We start from the raw sequence: 20,246 nt of genomic DNA, 5'->3' as shown, positions 1-20,246 counted from the left end.
GAACGAAGCATGCAAAGTGGCTGCTAGAGAGTTCATGGCAAAGTTGGAGTTTGGCTCTCTTGACACAAGCCCTAGTTTGTCAGAGTGCAGCGGTGCGGAAGCGTAGGACTGAGAGAGAGAGAACGCAGAGAGAGAAGGGAGAGAAAGAGACAGTGGTCAATGAAGTTCTGCTGTATAAAGAATGCTGAATACAAAGATATACACGGGCGCAATGTGCTGGACTGCGTGTCTCCACCTTGACGATGCGACCTGCTATCCACCTCGAAGTCTGCTGCAATATGCATTGTCTGCTGTCTGAAATCTGTGAACAGAGACAGAAAACTGCACGGCACCGGTCTATAATCTGCGACAGAGAAGAGTGACCAGACTGCTGGAAATGCCGACTATAAATAGTCGAAAACTGCCACGAACTGGGGCGCCAGAAAATAGGGCGCAGCCTGGAATAAGTCGGCTGCATTAAATGCAGCCGACTGGGCTGCTGACAGTCGGACTGCCACGTGGTAGTCCGACTGCACAGTCCGACTGATTGTGCAGGCTATGATCTGTCTAACACCCCCTCGCAGAGCTTGGAGAGGGCAGAAGCCTGAGAGATCTGGAATGTTGCCGAAGTAGAGCCTGAGGAAGCGCCTTCGTAAACAAATCCGCAAGATTGTCCTCCGTCTTGTAATACTCCACAGTGATGGTCTCATCCAGAAGCTTTTCTCGGATGAAGTGGTACTGAATCTCAATGTGCTTCATCCGGGCATGAAAAACAGGGTTCCTTGCCAAGGCAATGCAACTCTCATTGTCACATCGCAGCAATGTAGGACAAGTCTAGGGGCACCCAAGCTCATCCAACAATCTCCGAAGTCACACAACCTCGCATGTGGTGGAAGACGCGGCCCGATACTCCGCCTCAGTAGACGAAAGGGCTATCGTGGGCTACTTCTTGCTACTCCATGAAATAACACCTGCACCCAAAGTAAAGTAGTAACCTGTTGTAGACCGCCTGTGGTCCACGTCACCGGCCCAATCCGAGTCGCTCCAACCTGCAAGTACAAGATCTAACCCATCTGTCCCTGCGGGGTAATGAATCCCTAAATCAGACGTCCCCCTCAGATACCGAAGTATCCTCTGAGTAGCCTGCCAATGCACCGTCTTAGGTTCACTCATGAACCCTGCCAAGAGCCCAACAGCAAAACATAGATCAACCCTCGTGTTGAGAAGCCAAATCAAGGACCCAATCAACTGTCGATAGCGGGACGCATCCGCCAAAGGAGAAGCTGAATGGGAAGTGGCCTTCCAGTTCGGATCCATAGGAGTAGAGAGGGCCCGACAATCTTCCATCTCAAAAGACACCAAGAGCTCTTGTACATATCTCTGTTGAGAGAGAAAGATCCCCCTCTGAGACTGATAAATCTCATGGCCTAAAAAGAAATGGAGTAGCCCCAAATCCGTCATCTCGAACGTCCGATGTAAAGCTAACTTTGTCTCCTGGACCTACTGTGCATCATCACCTGTGACAATCAAATCATCAACATATAATACAAACAGCCAACAACCATCCTCGGAAGTGTCAACATACAGCTGCGGATCGGCCTTGGACCGCCGATATCCCAACTGAGACTGCAGGAACGAATCAATCTTCTCGTTCCAAGCTCGCGGGGCCTGCTTGAGGCCATACAGGGCCTTCTTCAACCTGTAGACTTTCCCATCTGAAGAACCAAAGCCAGGAGGCTGCTCAACGTAGATCTCCTCCTTCAAATCACCATTCAGGAAGGCCGACTTCACATCCAACTGATAAACAGGCCATCTCCTATGGCCAGCCAAAGCAAGAACAGCTCTAATGGTTGCCATATGAGCTGTGGGGGCAAAGGTGTCATGACAGTCAATCCCTGGGCGCTGGGCAAAACCCTTAGCAACAAGGCGAGCCTTGTGCTTATCCAAAGTACCATCACTGAGATATTTGGTCTTGAAGACCCACTTGACTCCAATCACCTTCTTCTTCGGGGGGCGTGGCACAAGTGACCAAGTGCCATTCCTCTCAATAGCCTCCAACTCAGCTTCTAGAGCTTTCTTCCATGGGGCGGACTGTAAAGCCTCCTTCACGGAGGTGGGCTCTCGGTCCTGCATAACACGGGACAGCAAATAATAATTGGAGCAAACAAGCTCCGAAGAATGCGCATGGTGCCTCCGTGACCGCCGCGGACCATCCTGCGGTCCCCACTCCTCAGGAACCCCCTCGATCCCTGAATCACGGAGTGTGTCACGGACCCAGCGAGGAGGAGGCCGAATCTCCCCTCGTCGTTCTCCATCAGCAGAAGACTCTGGAATATCCACCGGTGGTAACTCCTCAGAAGGGTCCGGTGGAACAATAGACTCTGTGTCAGAAACAGAATCATAATCAAAATGCACGGGCTCCAGTGGAACTGTCGAAGGAGCCCAAGTCTCCCCTGGATCTCCAAGAACGGGATGCTCCTCACCCGTTGAAGTAGCCGGAACCTCCACAAACCGCACATCACGGCTAGTGTACACATCCCGCTTGACGGGATCATACAGTCGGTAGCCTTGGGACTGGGAGCTGTAGCCAACAAATACCTGTTTTCGGGAAGCCGCTTCAAATTTATCACGGTGAGCCTTGGGAATGTGAACATAAGCATCACACCCAAAGACTCGAAAGTAAGAAACATCTGGCTTCGTCCCAAAATAAGCCTCAAATGGAGTCATCCCTTCCACGGCTGAAGTAGGGGATCGATTAAGGATGTGAACTGCAGTAGCCACAGCCTCGGCCCACAGAACCTGAGGGGTCTGTCGGTGCTCCATCATGGTGCGCGCCATCTCGATCACACTGCGGTTCTTCCGTTCTAGAATACCATTTTCTTGAGGAGTATTGGTATTGGCAAACTCCTGGTGAATTCCTCTAGCTGCACAAAACCGAGCAAATTCATTAGACACAAATTCACCTCCCTTGTCGGATCGCAAGGTCTTCAACTTCCGGCCTGATCGGTTCTCCTCAAAGAGAAGCCAATCCTTGAAGTGCGAGAAAGCTTCCGACTTTAGTGCCAAAAAATAGGCCCATGTCATCCTACTGTAGTCATCCACGATCAGCATGAAGTACGAGCTCCCACAAAGGGACTCATTCCTCATAGGGCCACATAGATCCGTAGATACTAGCTCCATCGGTGAAGTAGACCGCCGTGAAGCTATGTGGGGAATGGCATCTCTATGCTGCTTCCCCCGTATGCAGGAGACACATGGCTGCTGGCTCACCACTATATCCGGCAACCCTCGAACAAGCTGTCCACGTGACGCCTTCCGAAGATAGTCATAGTTCAGGTGACCAAACCGAGCATGCCATAACTCAGACTGTGACTGTGAGGTAAGAAGAAGAGTAGAGAGGGTAGTGGAAGACTTCAGTTTGTAAATGTCGTTCTCCTCATATCCAGATGATAGAACCTTCCTCGATTCACGATCAAGGACTCGCACTGTAGAACTATCAAACTCATCGAAAGACCAAGGGAGCAAATCTTATGGACTGAAAGGAGATGGTACCCTAATCCTGGTACATGCAAAACCTCTGAGGTATGCGTGCCACCTCGTCCATCCGGAATAAGCTGCATCTTACCCCGACCTGCAACAGAAACTGAAGAGCTGTCTCCAATGAGAACCTGCCCACGCGAAGGTCGCAGCTGGGCAACACCATCTGATGAAGGAGTCATGTGTCGTGAGGCACCACTATCAACAATCCACTCTCGAGCCTAGGGAACCGTCATCGCAGCATCAGAAGCATTCAGTGAAGCGTCCTCAATGACAACTAGATGTAGAAATGCAGCTGATGAGGGTGCAACCACCGCTCCAGAATCCTTGGTATCCTTCTTCTTGGTGTCCTTCGTGTCTTTGTCAGGGCAATCCTTCTTCCAATGGCCAGTCTTTCCACAAATATGACATGTGGAGTCTTTGTCCTTGTCCTTCTCCTTGTCCTTCTTGGACTTGTTATCCCCCTTCTTCTTCTTTTGGTCCTTCCCCTTCTTCTGAGAGGCTTGACCTGTCAACGCCTCCGACTTGGAAGCATTCTGTCCCTTTAACTATTCCTCTTGGTCTAAGACCATAGGAACCAACTCTTCCCACCGAAGAGTAGACTCTCGCCCAGAAGCAATAAGGGCAGAGTAAAATGTACCGAATCATGGCGGCAACTGGGACAATAGTGTGATCGCCATGTCTTCAAAGGAAATCGGCTTCCCCGCATTCTGAACCTGCATCTGTAGCTGCCTTAGCTTGTTAATGTGTTCCCTAAGCGAAGAAGACTTATTGACGGACAAGGTCCGCATCTGTACCTCCATAGAAACCCTCTTCATCAGGGTCATCCGATTGTACATTTAATCAAGCTCCAGCCATATCTCACGAGCCACCGTCAAGTGCTCGATGTGAGCGATCACGGCTGTAGTGCATGATAGAAAGAGAAAGGATCGAATCCTGGCATTCAGTTTGTCCCAATGAGACTGGGCCCTGGCTAACTCCGCACGAGCATCAGAAGAGAGTTTGGACTCATCTCTTACCGAAGGTCGGTCAATATCCTCCTGTACCAACTCCGCCAAACCATAGGACTCAAGGATGGCCAACATCATAACGCGCCAAATGCAGTAGTTGTCGCCGTCGAGCTTCTGATTTGTAGGAAGAGCCGGTAAGACAGGCACCTTCCGGTCCATAATCGCCTGGAACTCCAAGTCCATCTCTGTAGACATCTTCACCTGCAATGCCTTCTCAAACACAAAAGCAGCCCCCTCTGACTGGGTAAACTCAGCCTGCTAAGGCTCTTCCGCGTCCCGAAACTTCTTCACCCGCCGGAGGCGATGAAAAAGGAAAACCTACACTTTTAGGTTGAAAACTCAAACTTCCTCCGCGTCAAACAGCAGTAAACAGTAGCAAATCCACCACCTGTACTCCTTTCCTGTGCGCCCACACTCGTTTCAGCCTTGTTCCAAGGCGCAGCCCTCCTATCTGCCCTTAAACGAAAAAAACGCAAATTTGTGTCGCGATGGAAACTCCTCTTCAGGTTGATTCTGCGCTTAGTCAGCCCTCAAACACTGCTCTGATACCATGTCAGAGTGCAGCGGTGCGGAAGCATAGGACTGAGAGAGAGAGAATGCAGAGAGAGAAGGGAGAGAAAGAGACAGTGGACAATGAAGATCTGCTGTATAAAGAATGCTGAATACAAAGATATACACGGGCGCAGTGTGCTGGACTGCGTGTCTCCACCTCGACGATGCGACCTGCTGTCCACCTCGAAGTCTGCTGCAATCTGCACTGTCTGCTGTCTGCAATCTGTGAACAGAGACAGAAAACTGCGCGGCGCCGGTCTGTAATCTGCGACAGAGAAGAGTGACCAGACTGCTGGAAATGTCGACTATAAATAGTCGAAAACTGCCACGAACTGGGGCGCCAGAAAATAGGGCGCAGCCTGGAATAAGTCGGCTGCATCGGCTGCATTGCAGCCGACTGGGCTGCTGACAGTCGGACTGCCGACTGCACAGTCCGACTGACTGTGCAGGCTATGATCTGTCTAACATAGTTTTGTTGGGAATAGTATGCAAGAAGGGCATGCATCTGGTGAAGATGCTGCAGAGACTCGGAGGAAGAGGAAGTAGCTTTTACGCGGTCTCTTGGTCTGGGAAGAGAACGCTGAAGGTAGTGAGCTGACAGACAGGATGACGGACAAGTCGGCGGCATTATTAGGGCAATAATGCCGATGGCGATGATGACAACAACGACAGTGAATATGATCACGATGAGAATGATAATGTGATGATGATAATTGCAGTATTCATGACATAGTCATTAACGTCAGGCCAGCGACGACTGAGAAATTAACAAATGCGTGTTACAAATGAAAGAGCTTTGAAAAAGCTTAAAATCTAAATTGGAAAAGCCACGGGCTTTTCCAGCGTAACCGCGTGATGAATTAAGGTGGCTTTCTGAAAAACATGTGTGGTCACTGGTCATCGTCAAGTACAGAAGACTTGGTGGAATATCTTGAGTGAAGTGTGGCACATTCTGAGGCAGCCTGATTGAGGGCAGCCCTGAGCCTGTTGTCCCAAATGGCGGCCTGTGACGTTATGATGCAGCCCTCTGACTTACTATCGATGAACGGCTTGATCATAATCGCAGGACAGGTGACGACTTTTCTAAATCGCAAAGCGTTTTGAAAACTTTAAGTTTAACAGCCTTTAAGCTATTAAGGCTTTAAATTTTGACCTGTAACGATTGAGTTGTTTTAGCCTTAAGAAAAACCAAAAGGCTTAAAACGCCTTAGGCTTTTTGAATAGCCAGAAAGCACAACGTGTGAGAGTAGAAGAGAAAATCTGTAAAAGAAAGGCTCTAGCGGTACTTTTGGGGAGATATGGGCCATCAAATCAAGTGTGAAAGGCTAGAGGTTGAGCTTGCATCCCTTGCCTTCTTCAAAGACCGCCATTGAATTTTTTAGAGAAGGCTTGAGGTCGAGCTTAAAGCCCCTTGTCTACATCGAAGTTTCCGTCATCGCGAGTCACTATGAAGATTGGCTTGAGTTGAGCTTTAAGCTTCTCACCTACTTTTGAAGATCGTCAACAAGTTCCATGAATTTGCTTCCGAGTCAAGCTATGAGCTCCTTGCCCACTTCGAAATTCTCATCATCAATTCTACGAGAGTGGCTTGAGTTCGAGCTTGGTGCTCCTCGCTGTCCTCGAAATCCTTCCCATAAAATCCGATATTCCACTTGTGAAGAAAATTGCTAGGGTTTGCACTGAGGACACACATAGTGTACGACCACGACAAAAACACAAAGAGACAGATACAGACAGAGAGGGCAAAACTCAAACCCTAAACACAAAACTTAAAACTCAAAACTCAAACCCTAAACGCATAAACTCAAAGCTCAAACCCTAAATGCAAAACTCAAAACTCAAATACAAACAGAAGAAGGGAGAGAGAGAACACAACTCTGAAGTGAATGAATGATGTAAATGAATGTAAGAGTGTATAGTGTGCTCAAGGGTAGAGCAATGTCAGAGTGTGACATCCATCGAAGATGGATCCCGAGTCTGTGACCACTAGTCAGAGTGTAGGAGTGCTTAATAGTGAATAGCAAGAGGTTGATCACCAAAACGCAGCAGTCTGGAGGCCGAAAACTAGTAGCGTGCTGTAAATAACAGGCTAAAACAATGTCTGATGTGGTTGGCGATGTCTAGATGATCAAATTGCAATAGATAATGATGTCACCAACAGCTGACATCATCATGGATAAAGGTGACAGCAGCAGGAGCAAACATGAATGGAGTGGTAGCAGTCTCAAGGGCTGGACAGCCACTTGGCAAGAGGCTGATGGCTAAAATCTGCACGTGGAGTGAAAAGCCTGCACATACGGAATAAGGCTGAATGGGGGCAGCCTCTCTATTTATAGATGTGGAAGGGCGCCCCAAAAATTAGGGTTTCCACTGAGTTCTCTCAAATTGCTCCCCGTTTTAGGATTTTTACTTTAAAAGAGTGTCACCGCCATGATACCATCGAGAGAGATGTTGCATGATCCACCTTGAGAGGGGAAACCTCCATGCTGGAAGAAGAGCAAGCACTCCTAGGATGATGAAGCCATGAAAGGAACGGTGCACATGCCTGCGTCGTCTCTAGCCCACGTAGGACCAAAGCAGAGATGAGAATCTGCAAACATAGAGGTTAGCGGTGAGATGCTCCAAAGTAAAACATAATAGAAAGAAAATCTAACTCAAAATAAATGCAATGAATGTGTATGTGTGTGTGTATAAATGCATCGGAAGACAAAAGAAGGGAAAAGCTAAGGACAACGAATCCTATGGGCCCAACTCTAAGAGTGTGAAAAATGAATGCTAGACTGACCTAGGGTATCCGAAAGGACCTAGAGACATGCTAGTCTAAGAAGATTGCTACCATCGCGTACATCCAGTAGAAGGGCTCTGCCAAGGGAATGCCTGATGACGTGGGGAGGAAGGGGAGATAGATACATGAAGTGCAACCAGATTGGAACCTGCAGACTAATGAGCCAGTCTCTCAGGGGTAGTGAAAGAGATGGGTTGTTGACGTTGTACCCTTGAGCCACATGTCTAGCAGCAATGATGGGTATTGAAGGATCAGATGAAGCAGGAGTGGAAGGTGTAGCCTCACTTGATTATGCAATTGCAGCGATCTAGTGAAGGCTTTTTAGGTGGAAGGCCTTGGGCCTTGGAGTGACACTCCTCGTCCACATGGCCTGGTCTCTGGCAGTGTATGCAGACCCAATTTCTCTTAGGGAGTTGTTGCTAGATAGGTCTAGATTCTTTGGTTTCATCTGAGGAAGAGGAGTCACCCCTTTGATTGGATTGCCTTCGCATCTTGCGAGTTCTTGCCACCAATGGTTTTCAACCAACCTCGTCTGCTCTGAATAAGACTGTGATGAGGATTTCTTGTGGACTTGATCACGTAGCCTTGCGTAATGCAAGAACTGGAACTCAAACTCGTAGAAGGTTGGAAATTGAGGTTGGGAGATGATGTGTTGAATGAAATCGAAGTATTTTTCAGGAAACTTATTCAAGAATAATGTAATCTAATTGTCATCTGACTTTGGAGAGCCAGTAGTGGCAAACTCGACAAGTAATGTGCTAAGTATGATCACGGGCTGCATAGCGGTTGAGAAGGTGACTCCAATGCTCTGACGCGAACGGGAAGTGCTACAACTGAGAGTGAAACTCAGGAAGCAGTCCATGCATCAGCTCAACTTTGGCTGTGGTATTGTGGGCTCTCCATTGACAGATGTAATCAGGATGAGCTAGTCGAGGGTTCAGCATAGGCTCTAGACCAATGACGAGGTCCCAAAGACCTTGATACTCAAGCACTTGTTGTATGAAATTAGAGCAAGTGGTGAATTTTGACCCGTTAAAATGTGTCTTATCCGTGAAGGCATTCTTGGCCATTGCAACATGAATGGTAGTGCCCACAAATGGATAGTGTGAAAAAGTGTAGTGGGGGTAGGATGGGGAGTGGAGTACACTTGAGAATGGGCCCCAGAGTGTACACGAGGCATGCGGGTAGTGTGCAAGGTGGATCCATAGGTAGGGATAGGCGGACTAGGCATGGGCATGGTAGCCACATCAGAAACCCAAGGAGGTGGGATGGGGACACTAGGAGCAAAAGATGGGAATCCCTGCGTAAGTGTAACCCAAGGAGAGTGTGAAGATGCACCATAAGCTGAGGATGGAAACCCCTGCATATGACTGGTCATGTGAGATGTGAAGCTGGGGATAGTGAGGGGGATGCCCATCACAGTTGACCTTGGAGTTATGGATGTGCTCCTTTGCTAGAAGGTGAGAGACATTGTGTCAAAGGGTGGCATTTCCCCTAACGAAGTACCATGGTGCAAAGAGATAGAGAATGGGGTGGAGAAGAAAAAGGTGCTAGGAGTGAAGATGGAAGATCCAAACCTAGGGTGTGTGATTGCATATGTGGAGCGTAATCCAAGGTTTGAGAAAGATGATGAGAGGTGATCAAGGTGTGATATAGAAGAGGGTGGGATGGGAGGGAAGTGAGAAGTGTATGTGATATGCTCAAATGAAATAGAAGTTGTAGATGTACATGAATTCCGTTTGCTTCATGAGCCCCCTCTATTAAAGTTCACATACACAAAGCCATTCAGATTCTATACCTCAAAAGAAGAAACATGCAAGGGTTTGATTCATGCAACACAAAAGAATTGTACAAATTTGACATTAGACCTGGTTGAGATGATAAATATGGATCACCAAATGTTCCGAATGCCATATGTCCTTCATGATCAGAGAGGTAGCCAGCCTCACCAACGGGTTCGAATGTTGTAGCAAAACTGATAGGAGGGATGTAAACATCACCGTACTTGTTTCAATAGTACTTCTCAAAGTCCTCCTCTGTCATGTTAGTGAAATTTGGTGAACATGGAGTGTTGTCCTCCTCATCGAGTCCATAATGCTGTCTCAAGGCCTCCAATGATGGAGAAGCTCGTTAAGACATCATAGGAACTGGAGAAGAAGGTGCCTCGGATATTGTGATTTGGTTACGAGTCATATTGCATGCCTCACATAAAGACTAGCTTTCCACAATATCCGCAGGATACTCTTTACAAGAGCACCGACTTTGATACCATGTGAAGAAAACTGCCAGGGTTTGCACTATGAGGACACACAGAGTGTACGACTACGATAGAAACACAAGGAGACAGACACAGATACAGAGGGAAAAACTCAAACCCTAAACGTAAAACTCAAAACTCAAACCCGAAATGCAAAACTCAAAACTCAAAACTCAAACCCTAAACACAAAAACTCAACACTCAAAATCGAAACACAAAACTCAAAACTCTAATATAGAAACTCAAACACAAATAGAAGAAGGGAGACAGAAAACACAACTTTGAAGTGAATGAATGTTGTAAATGAATGTAAGAGTATATAGTGTGCACAAGGGCAAAGCAATGTCAGAGTGTGACATCCATTAGAGAGGAATCCCAAGTTTGTGACCACTAGTCGTAGTGTAGGAGTGTTGAATAGTGAATGACAGTAGGATGGTCATCAAAACGCAACAGTATGGAGGCTGGAAATTAGTAAATGCAGTAGTGTACCGCTAATCACAAGCTAGAAACTGCTCACAATCTATTGTAAACAGTAGGCTAAAATAGTGTTTAATGTAGCCGGCAATGACTGGATGATCAAATCATAGCTGATGATGATGTCACCAGCAAAGCTGACGTTAGCATGGATGAAGGTGCCAACAGCATGAGCAAACACGGATGGAGTGGCAACAATCTCAAGGGCTAGATAGCCACGTGGGAGGAGGCTGATGGCTCAAATCTGCACATGGAGTGAGAAACATGCACAGATGGAATAAGGTTGAATGGGGGCAACATGTTTATTTATAGATGTGGAAGGGAGCCCAAAAAAAAGGGTTTCCACTAAACTCTCTCGAACCGCTCCCCGTTTTAGGGTTTCCACTGAACACTCTCGAACCAGTCCCCATTTTAGGGTTTTTACTTTAAAATAGCATTTTTAGTGTGTTTTGGGATTGTTTAAGAGGCTAATCAGCTTATTGTGGTTCTCAAGTAAGTTATTTACAGATATATGTGTGTATCACATGGATTCAAAATAAGATATTTTTAAAATACCATTATATATATATATTTATATATAGAAGGGTCTAATATAAAGGGATTGTTTACAGATTGAATAGAAAAGGTTAATGTTTTATTCAAGAAAAAATTACAGATAAGGATATTTATAAATGGATCTTGACACAAGTGATGTAGAGGATATACATATAGTAGCTTCCCCGAGTTGTGGTTGAACCATCATTTGAGGTACTATTGTCTACGGTGGCCACTATGGATTCCATGCACTGTACTCCGGCATTCTTTGCATTTTATGGTAGGGATAGGGCACAATCCGTGGGATCGCATTTGGTAGGTATACCATTCGTGACATGGGAGGAGGTAAGACTACTCTTTTTGACGTCATGGACAGCCTTCCTTTAGCTTTATCATACAGTCTTGCACCTTCCATTGCCACTTGCAAGTTGATTGAAAATATATATGCTTCCACTCGTTCACCAGAGGACTGACTTAAGTTCATGAACTCCTCTTGCATTTGCTCTTTAAAATCTTCATGCTTGAATTTAGTGAGGAAGGAAAACTTGAGGTAGTCCCATGTGTTAAACGTTTCTGCTGCTTGTCTCTCATACTGCTGAAACACCACGCCTTTGAAAGTGGTAGGGAATATCACCAACCAATGCTTGGGGGTTCTGGTATTATTGGCTATCCATGCTACCATGAACTCAACAACGTGAAGATCAGGGTTTGCATTGTACTCTCCCTTAAAGATAGCAATGGGACTACATTTTTTTACCTGTCATCAATATTTTTAGGATGGATTTGACTAGGAAGGGGACCTTGAGTCACCATAGGGACTTTTGTAAAGAGTGCCACAAGAGCGTCAAACGAGGCTTTTGCTGCTAGCTTATTCTTGGCTTTGATTTTTTCCTTCTCTTTTTTCACATACCTCTAGACTTGTTCTAGTGCTTGTCTCTTGATCGTGTCATTCATCAGGGAGTTAGCTCAACCCAATTTGTCTATACCCAACAAAATAGAATCACAAGGCTTTAGTCTCTGGAGGACTATCTTGCCAATATTTCTTCTACTTCGATCTTTTTAACATCTCTAAATTTAGATTTTGTTGTACTATAGAGAGAAAGATATGTAATGGATACTCTCACACATGTTCTCTCTCTTTGGTAATGGATACTCCTCTGAAGAGGTATGTTTGATATGAAGGGTCACCAAAGCCACTATAGTGTCCTTTCGTAGCTCAACAATGTCATTGTCACTTCAATGTTCACTTGAGTTTTTTGTAGCTACTTCTTCCACTTCTTTGAGCTATTTAGAACTTCTATTAATATCTTCCAAAATTAGAAAATTTTTCCAAGCTACATATTCATCCTACAGAACACTTATAGAACAAAAACAAAACAGAGACATGGACTCTACCAAAGGTCAATAGAGGCTTAACAGAAAGTTATCAAAAAGCATTTACGTCAACTAAAACAATTCAAAACCATAAAAATTTATTCAATAAGCTCCCAAAAACTCTCAAACACATCATTCCAACCTCTCATACAAAAAGAAAATGGAACAAAACAAAAGCTTAACAAAACCAATCAAACACTCAATAGAACCTTTCAATACATCATATCTCCACTGAAAAACATCATGAGCTTCTCAAATGTATTCAATCTTATCCAAAGCTCTCTTAAGCACTTCCAAACCAATCAATAAGTATTGAAATCATACAAAAATCACCCAAAAATCCAATAAAAATAACTAAAAACACAGTTATATCAACCCTCAACAAGTTCTGCAGATCTATAGTACTCCTTATCTTGTGAGCTCCACCAAAAACTCTCACTTTCTATAAAATGATGGACAATTAGCATTACATTAACCTTATACTAATCTTATTTGGATGTCTTCAATTTGTTGGCTTAAATTCTTGCCTTGATATTCTTTTTGTTGCAAATTTTCTTGGACAACATCTTACTTTTCCATGTCTTAAACATTGGACTGCAGCTAAATGAGTTTTGAAGTATTTGAAAGGCACTAAAGATTTTAGATTGGTTTATCGATGCTAACAAAGCTTTGATTCTCTACATTCACTTCGATTTTTCAATGATATAGATGCAGATTAAGCAAGCTTTCACTTATCTACGCATTCTACAAGTGGAAATGGTTTCTTTATCAATGGTTGTCTTGTTCCTTGGACTAGCAAGAAACAACATTGTGTAGCTATTTCCACTATAGATATTGAATATATAGCTATATCTTTAGCGGCTCGAGAGTTAGTATGGCTTCTACAAGTTCTATCAAATATTGGTCATCCTCCTCTCTCCAGCACACCACTTCAATGCAATAATCAAAGTGCTACTAGTCTTGATAAAGACTATGTTTAACATAACAAGTCTAAACATATTGCAGTGCATTACTGCTAGGAAAATAAGCAAATAAAATGTGCTATCTTGTATGGCCATATATAATTCCCTAGTATAAGTTGTGGGGAATGAAATTCCCTAGTTATGTGGCTTATAATCTCTACTATGACATGTGGGAAATAGAGTTTCGTAGCTATATAACCTATAATTTCCCAATATAAGATATGGGGAATGGAATTCTCTAGTTGTATGTAGGGAATTCATGTAAGCATACCTAAGATCTCCTACTATGAGATGTGGGAAATGCAATTCCCTAGTTATATGTAGGGAATGCATTTGGATGTACCTAGGAAATGTTAGAGAATTTTCTACATTTCACAGGTTTTCCTACATAGGAAATCTTCAAAACCTCCTTGTGTGTAGGGACTTTAGAATTGCCAAAAGATATACCACATCCACCAACATTTTTCCAAAGTTACATTGTCTATTTACAACCACTTTGGCAAAAATATGAAAATCCAATTAAAGAAAAATTAGTTAAGAAATAGAATTAGTGACTACATCAATTAAGATTTTTACATTCTATAGTTATAGATCCCAAAAATGCTAAGATATTTAGGAAATGGGTAAATAACAACTAGATAATTCATGATATTTAATGTTCAGAAGAGGTAAAGTAGTTGGATATACAAAGAAGAAAAATGTAAAAGAAAGAAAGAACAATTGTGCCTAGAACTCAACAAACGACAATAGTAGAAGTGAGGGTATTATAACAAAATAGACAATAGTCCTCGAGGAGGTCACTCATAAATATATATATATATATATGAGTCACATGGGTTCAAAATAAGGTATTTTTAAAATACCATCTTTACACATTTTTTACATAAAAGAAGGGTATAATATAAAAAGGGTTTTTTACAAATTGAATAGAGAAAAGTTATGTTTTATTTAGAAAAAATTTCTAGATAATGATATCTATAAATAGGCTTTGAATGCATGTGATGTAGAGGATATGCAAATAGTGAACCCCCTAAGCAACAACTTGAACAATCTAATTTCTAAAATTTTAGTAAACTAGAATAACAAATGATTTGTTATCCACCTAAAAGGTTAAGAGGAAGTTGTTGTAATATCTATGTATGCTACGTGCAATACCCTAGATAAAGCAACAATTTGGTCATCTCTACTCAACATCCACTTGGTAGTAGTCTTGATATGGATTTTAATATGCTAGATGATATTGAGAAAATTTTTCAAAAAAAAGGTCAAGTGATATTAGGAGTAGAAAAAGCTACTTGGATAAATGGGAAAATGTTAATGCATAATTGTGAGGAAGACCCGAGAAATAGAAGAAATTCTTAAGAATTCCTAAGACAAACATTAAAAAATTCAATGGACAAAAGAAGAGAAATTAGGAGCCATAGATACTCGATGCATATTCGAATTGAGAATGAGATTGGAAAAAGTGAAGTTGAACTTTCCGAAGAGCTAATTAAAACAAAGAAAAAACTTAGACATCTAAAGGACAAGGAATCTAAGATAATCCATATTTTCACAAGAGGGTTGGCCAATAAAGTGGATATGCCCACAAAGGAAATGTTGTCTATTATCAAGAACAAGAACAAAAAGACATTGTTCCCTTGCTCACCAGAAGATATAGCAACAAATCTACAAACTACACTAAAATCCTAGAAATAGCATCTAGAAACTTATATGCTTCATACCTAAAATAGGATGTTACCATGGCAAAAGCCAAGGTATGAAGGGTTAGAGACAAAATGGTCCCCAAGGATATGGCTAACATCCTATTGTAAAATGAAATAAATAGAACCCGTTGATAGAATTGATGTAGTGGCCATGGGGAAGATCCCAAGAAAAGATGCACTCCCCAACATTGAAGTATGAATCTCATTATCCTCAAACTTAGAATCTCTATCTATAGCAACGTATTAAAAAAGGCACTAGAGTTCACTCCTTGATAGACCTAGCAAGGATTATTTACTAAACAAGCATTGTTAGGCATCAGTAAAAGTTCTACCAAATTCCAAGGAAAGTAAGGATGACAATTTGAGTATGGAAAGATGTATGTTTTCATTTTCTTGTGCCTATAAGCTTCCTACCACTAGCTCTGGAAAGGATGTCTACATACAAAAACTTATTCTCTTTTACTTCAAGATTGTATCTTAACAATGTCGCCTATCAATCATACAAACCTAAGTGGGATCATGTAAGACATCTATAGAAACTATCACTCTACAAATGCAGTCAGTGAGCTTTAACAAGTTTTTTAATTATCATCCGGAGCTCCTTTATCCTGGAATTTGACCTATTATCTCATAGTGTACAATTTTTGGGTCTCATGAAGATTTTTGACCAATACTTACATAGAATTTCCTATTGACTAATTGACCAATCTTGATCATTTCTATTGGGCGTTGGAGAAACATTGAAAATGTAACGTATGGAAAGCTACAGACAACTGAATTCAAGTACCTCTACTTGAGGATCACGTTTGATAGGCCTCATCTGTTACATCTAGATGTTACAATTTCACATTAAAAATACTAAATCCTTCTCTTTTTCTTGAAGCTTGAGGATCTTGTTACGATTCTTACCTACTTAAGCTTAAAATATATACATATCTAGGCAATCAATAATTAAGAGATCGGTTAACCAAGATCTCTCTTCCTATTTCACAAGTAAATAATTAGAATTAGGATTTGAAATGGTTGAAGTCCATAACGATTTTACCGATGTTATATGTTCAACTATGATGGGAGGCTACTTAGTACTTGGTTGTAGGGATGTCATCTCATTATGATAAGACTTAAGTTGACTTAGACTGTGACTAATTGATATGTCTCTTCATCAGTTGGCCAAAGCTGTTTTGGCATAACAGTTCAAGACGTGACCCGAAATGTGCATCGTGTCAAGTCATAGAAACTAGAGAACCTGACAATAGTGATAACATCCTCTCTTGGGAGAAGGTGTAGGTTGAGGTACTGGACCTATCTGATCCAACAAAAAATCACAAGAGAACTCCTGAACTCTAGCTAGTTGATCTGCTGTAATTGGCCTCAGCTGTTTTGACATCTGGATGTTACAGTTTCGCATTAACAAAACTACATCCTTCCCATAACTTAAGTTAAAAGCCTCTCGCTAGCCCGAAGTTTACATATTCTGCAGTTATCGTATAAGATGAATAATAAGTGCTGCTGTATCTTTTTCCTGAAAGAATGAATGAAATGAAACACTGGTGTGTAAATACAGTTAAAAGATGTGATGAGACCAGTTTCAGAGGCCTACTTATTGATGCGGCCTCCCGCATCGTTGTCGATGATTTGATTACAGCCTTTGGCCCAGGCGTAGCTCCAAGTCCAGGTCCATCCCAGCCACGGGACTTAGGATTAAGGTCTCGTCAACGACGTTTACACTTTGGGCAATCTCGTGCAAGCCCAGCTTGTTAAACTCAGGGCGGGCCTGCGGCTGCTGGTAGGGCTGAAAACCCGTCGCCGCACTACTCTTCCAGAAAATCTCGGGCTTCAGCTCGCCGGGAAGTGAACAGTGCGGGCTGCATGCTGCAATTGTCGGCGGCAGCTGTAACAATTCACTAGCTGCGTCGGCCACCGGACTACGATGACAATCGTGACGATGATGATCTCGCCCGACAGCTGGGCTCAGCGACGAAATTTGACCATCAAGCGAAGAAAATTTTCGGGTCACCTGCAATATACTGTCCATCATTACCGCTGGAGAGGAGCTCATGAGCTGCAGACATGTACTGGGGTGTGCAGAGCTGCTGGAGCTATTTATATAAGCTGCTGCCCAAGTCTGGGCTGCGCCGTGATCGCAATTACGAATGCGCTTGGGCTGCAGTACTGGTTTGAAGAGACTAGAGGAGGCTGAGAGGTTTGCGACTGAGCTCGTGCTGCGCATTGATGAGGAGGAGAGGACAGTGCCGCGTTGGTTGTACGAGTCAAGGCCGGCGCCTGGTGGGCTGACGTGGGGCGGTCTTGTATTCGGACAATGCGGCGGACGAAGCGGGGCGGAAGAATTAATGTTGATGGAAGAGTGATGCTCTTGATGATCAGGCATTGGGGTACTATGGCTGGCCGAGGAGGAATTGTTAGAAGAAGAAGAGGTCGTGGGAGGGGAGGTTTCTCGCAGGCGAGCACGGTAGCGGCGGTGCACGTTCATGTGGCCGCCCAAGGCCTGGGCGGACCTGAACTCGCGTCTGCAGAAACTGCAGGAATAGGATCTGGGATGCGAGAGGGCCGCACCGCCGCCATCGCTGCCACCCAAGCCAACAGCTATTCGCGTCTCTGACTGACCCGGAGCTCTCGATTCCTGAGGCTGACCTCGATGCTCCACCTGTGCAGGTCGCAGCACATGATCATACTGTCGATGATAATGATCACGATGACTTCCATAGTGGCCTCCCGCGGCGGCCATGCTTCTATGCTCACACCTACCGGTCCATACCGGCCAATAATGACGATCAATCACCACACAAACACATTAGCACAGCGCTGGTCACCACGGGCGCAGGTAGGTTTGGTTTCCTTAGACGTGGAACAGATGGCCGCCGCAGAGACATGGAAGAAACCCTCTTTCTCAGCCCTACACCAGCTTTGATGTGCCGATAATGTTGTCCTGCTTCTGCCGCTCACCTTGCTGCCAAGCTGTGGAAAGGAGAGGAGGATCAGACCTTCGATGAAGCTGGCCCACGAGGCCACGCCAGCGACGCCACCCTCAAAATCAAGCTCGTGACTCGCGCAGTGGGATGGAAGGAGTGGAAACGAGAGTACCAGTCGGCCTGGAGAGGAAAGTAGAGTACCGACAGCGACAGAAAAGGACGAAGGTGAAAAGCGCCTTGATAGTCCATCCATGATCCAGCTACGGTAATATAAGATCTGAGGATAAAAACCTTGTGGTTCATTTTGTCTTTTGTTCAGGGTAGCGGTGGGGAGCCGATTCGAGGCGCTTGCATACAATAATGTTTTAAAAAGCAAAAAATTGTTGAGTGAAGACTAGGTGTATTGTTAACACCGCTGCAGTGCTAGCATGGGCGTCTCGGGGTCAAATCCTTGAACCAAGAGTTCAGTAAATTTAAATTTGGATTCTACTATTTCGTTTTCTTATAAAAATAATTTCAATCTTTTATCTAAAGGGCGCTACCGACTAAGTGGCTCTAGCTAGAACGTGGACATGAGACCCCCTAATACCCCCAATTGGCAATCACTCAGCGATAAGCTCAGCTAAGTCATAGTACATACGCATATGATTAATGAATATCTATCACGCGCATTTCCTAAACCGCATGCGTTGCCGCACGATTGTGTGTCGACTGCATGCTTAAGACACTGTATGTCGGATTGTCGGGTTATCGAACGGTCGCGTCACCATATTAGTCTAACAGTCTCGGATCAATGTGAGTCGTGACTGCACGTGGAGTCGTGGGCGTTTTAAGAAAAATAACGGTGTTTCGTGAAACTCAGAAAGGGTTTGCGAAATTGCCCCAGCGAATATATAAAAGCTCAAAACGCTAATAGAAATCCTTTTGAAGCACGTAATTAAGTTCACCAATAGCATTCTCATAAAAGGCCCAAATTTGCATATATTTTGAAGTTTTCCTAAAATCTCGAACCGCGAAGTTATAAATTACATTTGAATGTTCCATCAATCGCAAAGTGTCTAATTCTTCGTTAGACTTTATCAAGGTTGGCAAACCTCTAAAGATCCAGGCTCCACACGTTTTGGCGTTTTAAGAAAATTTTCAAGTTTCAACTATGCGAGAAAGAATTCCAATAAAGCAACGACTCAATTCATTATGGTGATGAGATTGTGCCCATTAATGTCACGTCTCAAATTTTGAGAAATGGCTCAAATTTTGAGAAAGGTAGCTTTATGGTAGGCGGTGATTGGGTTGAGATAAAGACCACCAAATGACGTAAATGTATCAAATACAAAAAAGCATCTAAGGATCAAACATCACATTTTCTAGTAGTAAGTTAAATATGACTTTCATAGCACCACATGAAACAAACTGTTGTTTGTTTAACTCTCACATTGCCTTAGAAATATTGTACTTACCCTGTACACTCTTAAATTTCTCCAATGTATTTTATTGTTGCATAATGGCCATCAAGCCATTGGCTTAACATCTTCAATAAACAAAGTTATAATGCAATATTTCTTAATAGAAAGATGTGGTTTTTTACTATTGGGATTCAATTGGGTGGAGTTGCGAGGCTAAAAGGGAAAGACATCAAATACACTATGCTAGACTATCACACCCAAAAGAACATGAAACCCAAGCCATTGAGCCCCAAAAAATCAAGACAATAGAATTATACAATAAGATGAGTGTACAAATATTAGAATACATATATATCACATTAAGAGAATGGGGCGATAGAGATGGGAATTTGCGACTAAAATAGTGGCATTGCTAACAACGTTGCTATTAGTGTCACAAACACAAATGCTTTTAGTGACACATATAGCAACGTCGGTCTAAGAAAAAAAAGTATCAAAAATCCAAGTGCGACATTTGCAAACAACATTTGCAAGAGAGTGTGAGAGAGCTCGCTACTTTGAGAGAGAGAGAGAGAGAGAGAGAGAGAGAGAGAGAGAGAGAGAGGAAGGGAGGGAGCGAGGGAGAGCTCATCACTACCATTGCCACTATTGCCACCATACACCAAAAGAGGGAGGAAGAAGGGAAGATGCGAAGAGGAGATATAAAAGATTTCATATTCGAGCCTTTGAGATAGGTATATTGC

General features: G+C 43.6%; 1 protein-coding gene across 6 annotated transcripts in view; it reads right to left on the bottom strand.

The window, feature by feature from the left end:
• Positions 1-18,227, bottom strand: part of LOC148024676 (uncharacterized) — a 38,536-nt gene extending 20,309 nt beyond the window's left edge. For 2 of the 6 annotated variants that reach the window (XR_015693337.1, XM_087694320.1), the window contains exon 1: positions 16,771-18,226. Coding sequence is in view for 5 of the 6 variants with exons in the window: in XM_087694320.1 (XP_087550446.1) it covers positions 16,810-17,916 (1,107 nt within the window). In the remaining variant the exon portion in view is untranslated. Of the gene's footprint in view, positions 1-16,236; positions 16,645-16,676; positions 16,693-16,770 lie in introns of those variants that run through there. The other 4 variants (XM_087694321.1, XM_087694322.1, XM_087694323.1 and 1 more) reach the window with 3 other exon arrangements.
• Positions 18,228-20,246: the final 2,019 nt, after the last annotated feature.

This window comes from Lygodium microphyllum, chromosome 15 (genome assembly GCF_053477565.2).
Source record: "Lygodium microphyllum isolate KBCC chromosome 15, Lygodium_microphyllum_v1.1.10, whole genome shotgun sequence".
In the NCBI taxonomy this organism is placed as follows: Eukaryota; Viridiplantae; Streptophyta; class Polypodiopsida; order Schizaeales; family Lygodiaceae; genus Lygodium; species Lygodium microphyllum.
The sequence above is the reverse complement of the archived record's forward strand: the minus strand, read 5'-3'. Positions and strand labels throughout refer to the sequence as shown.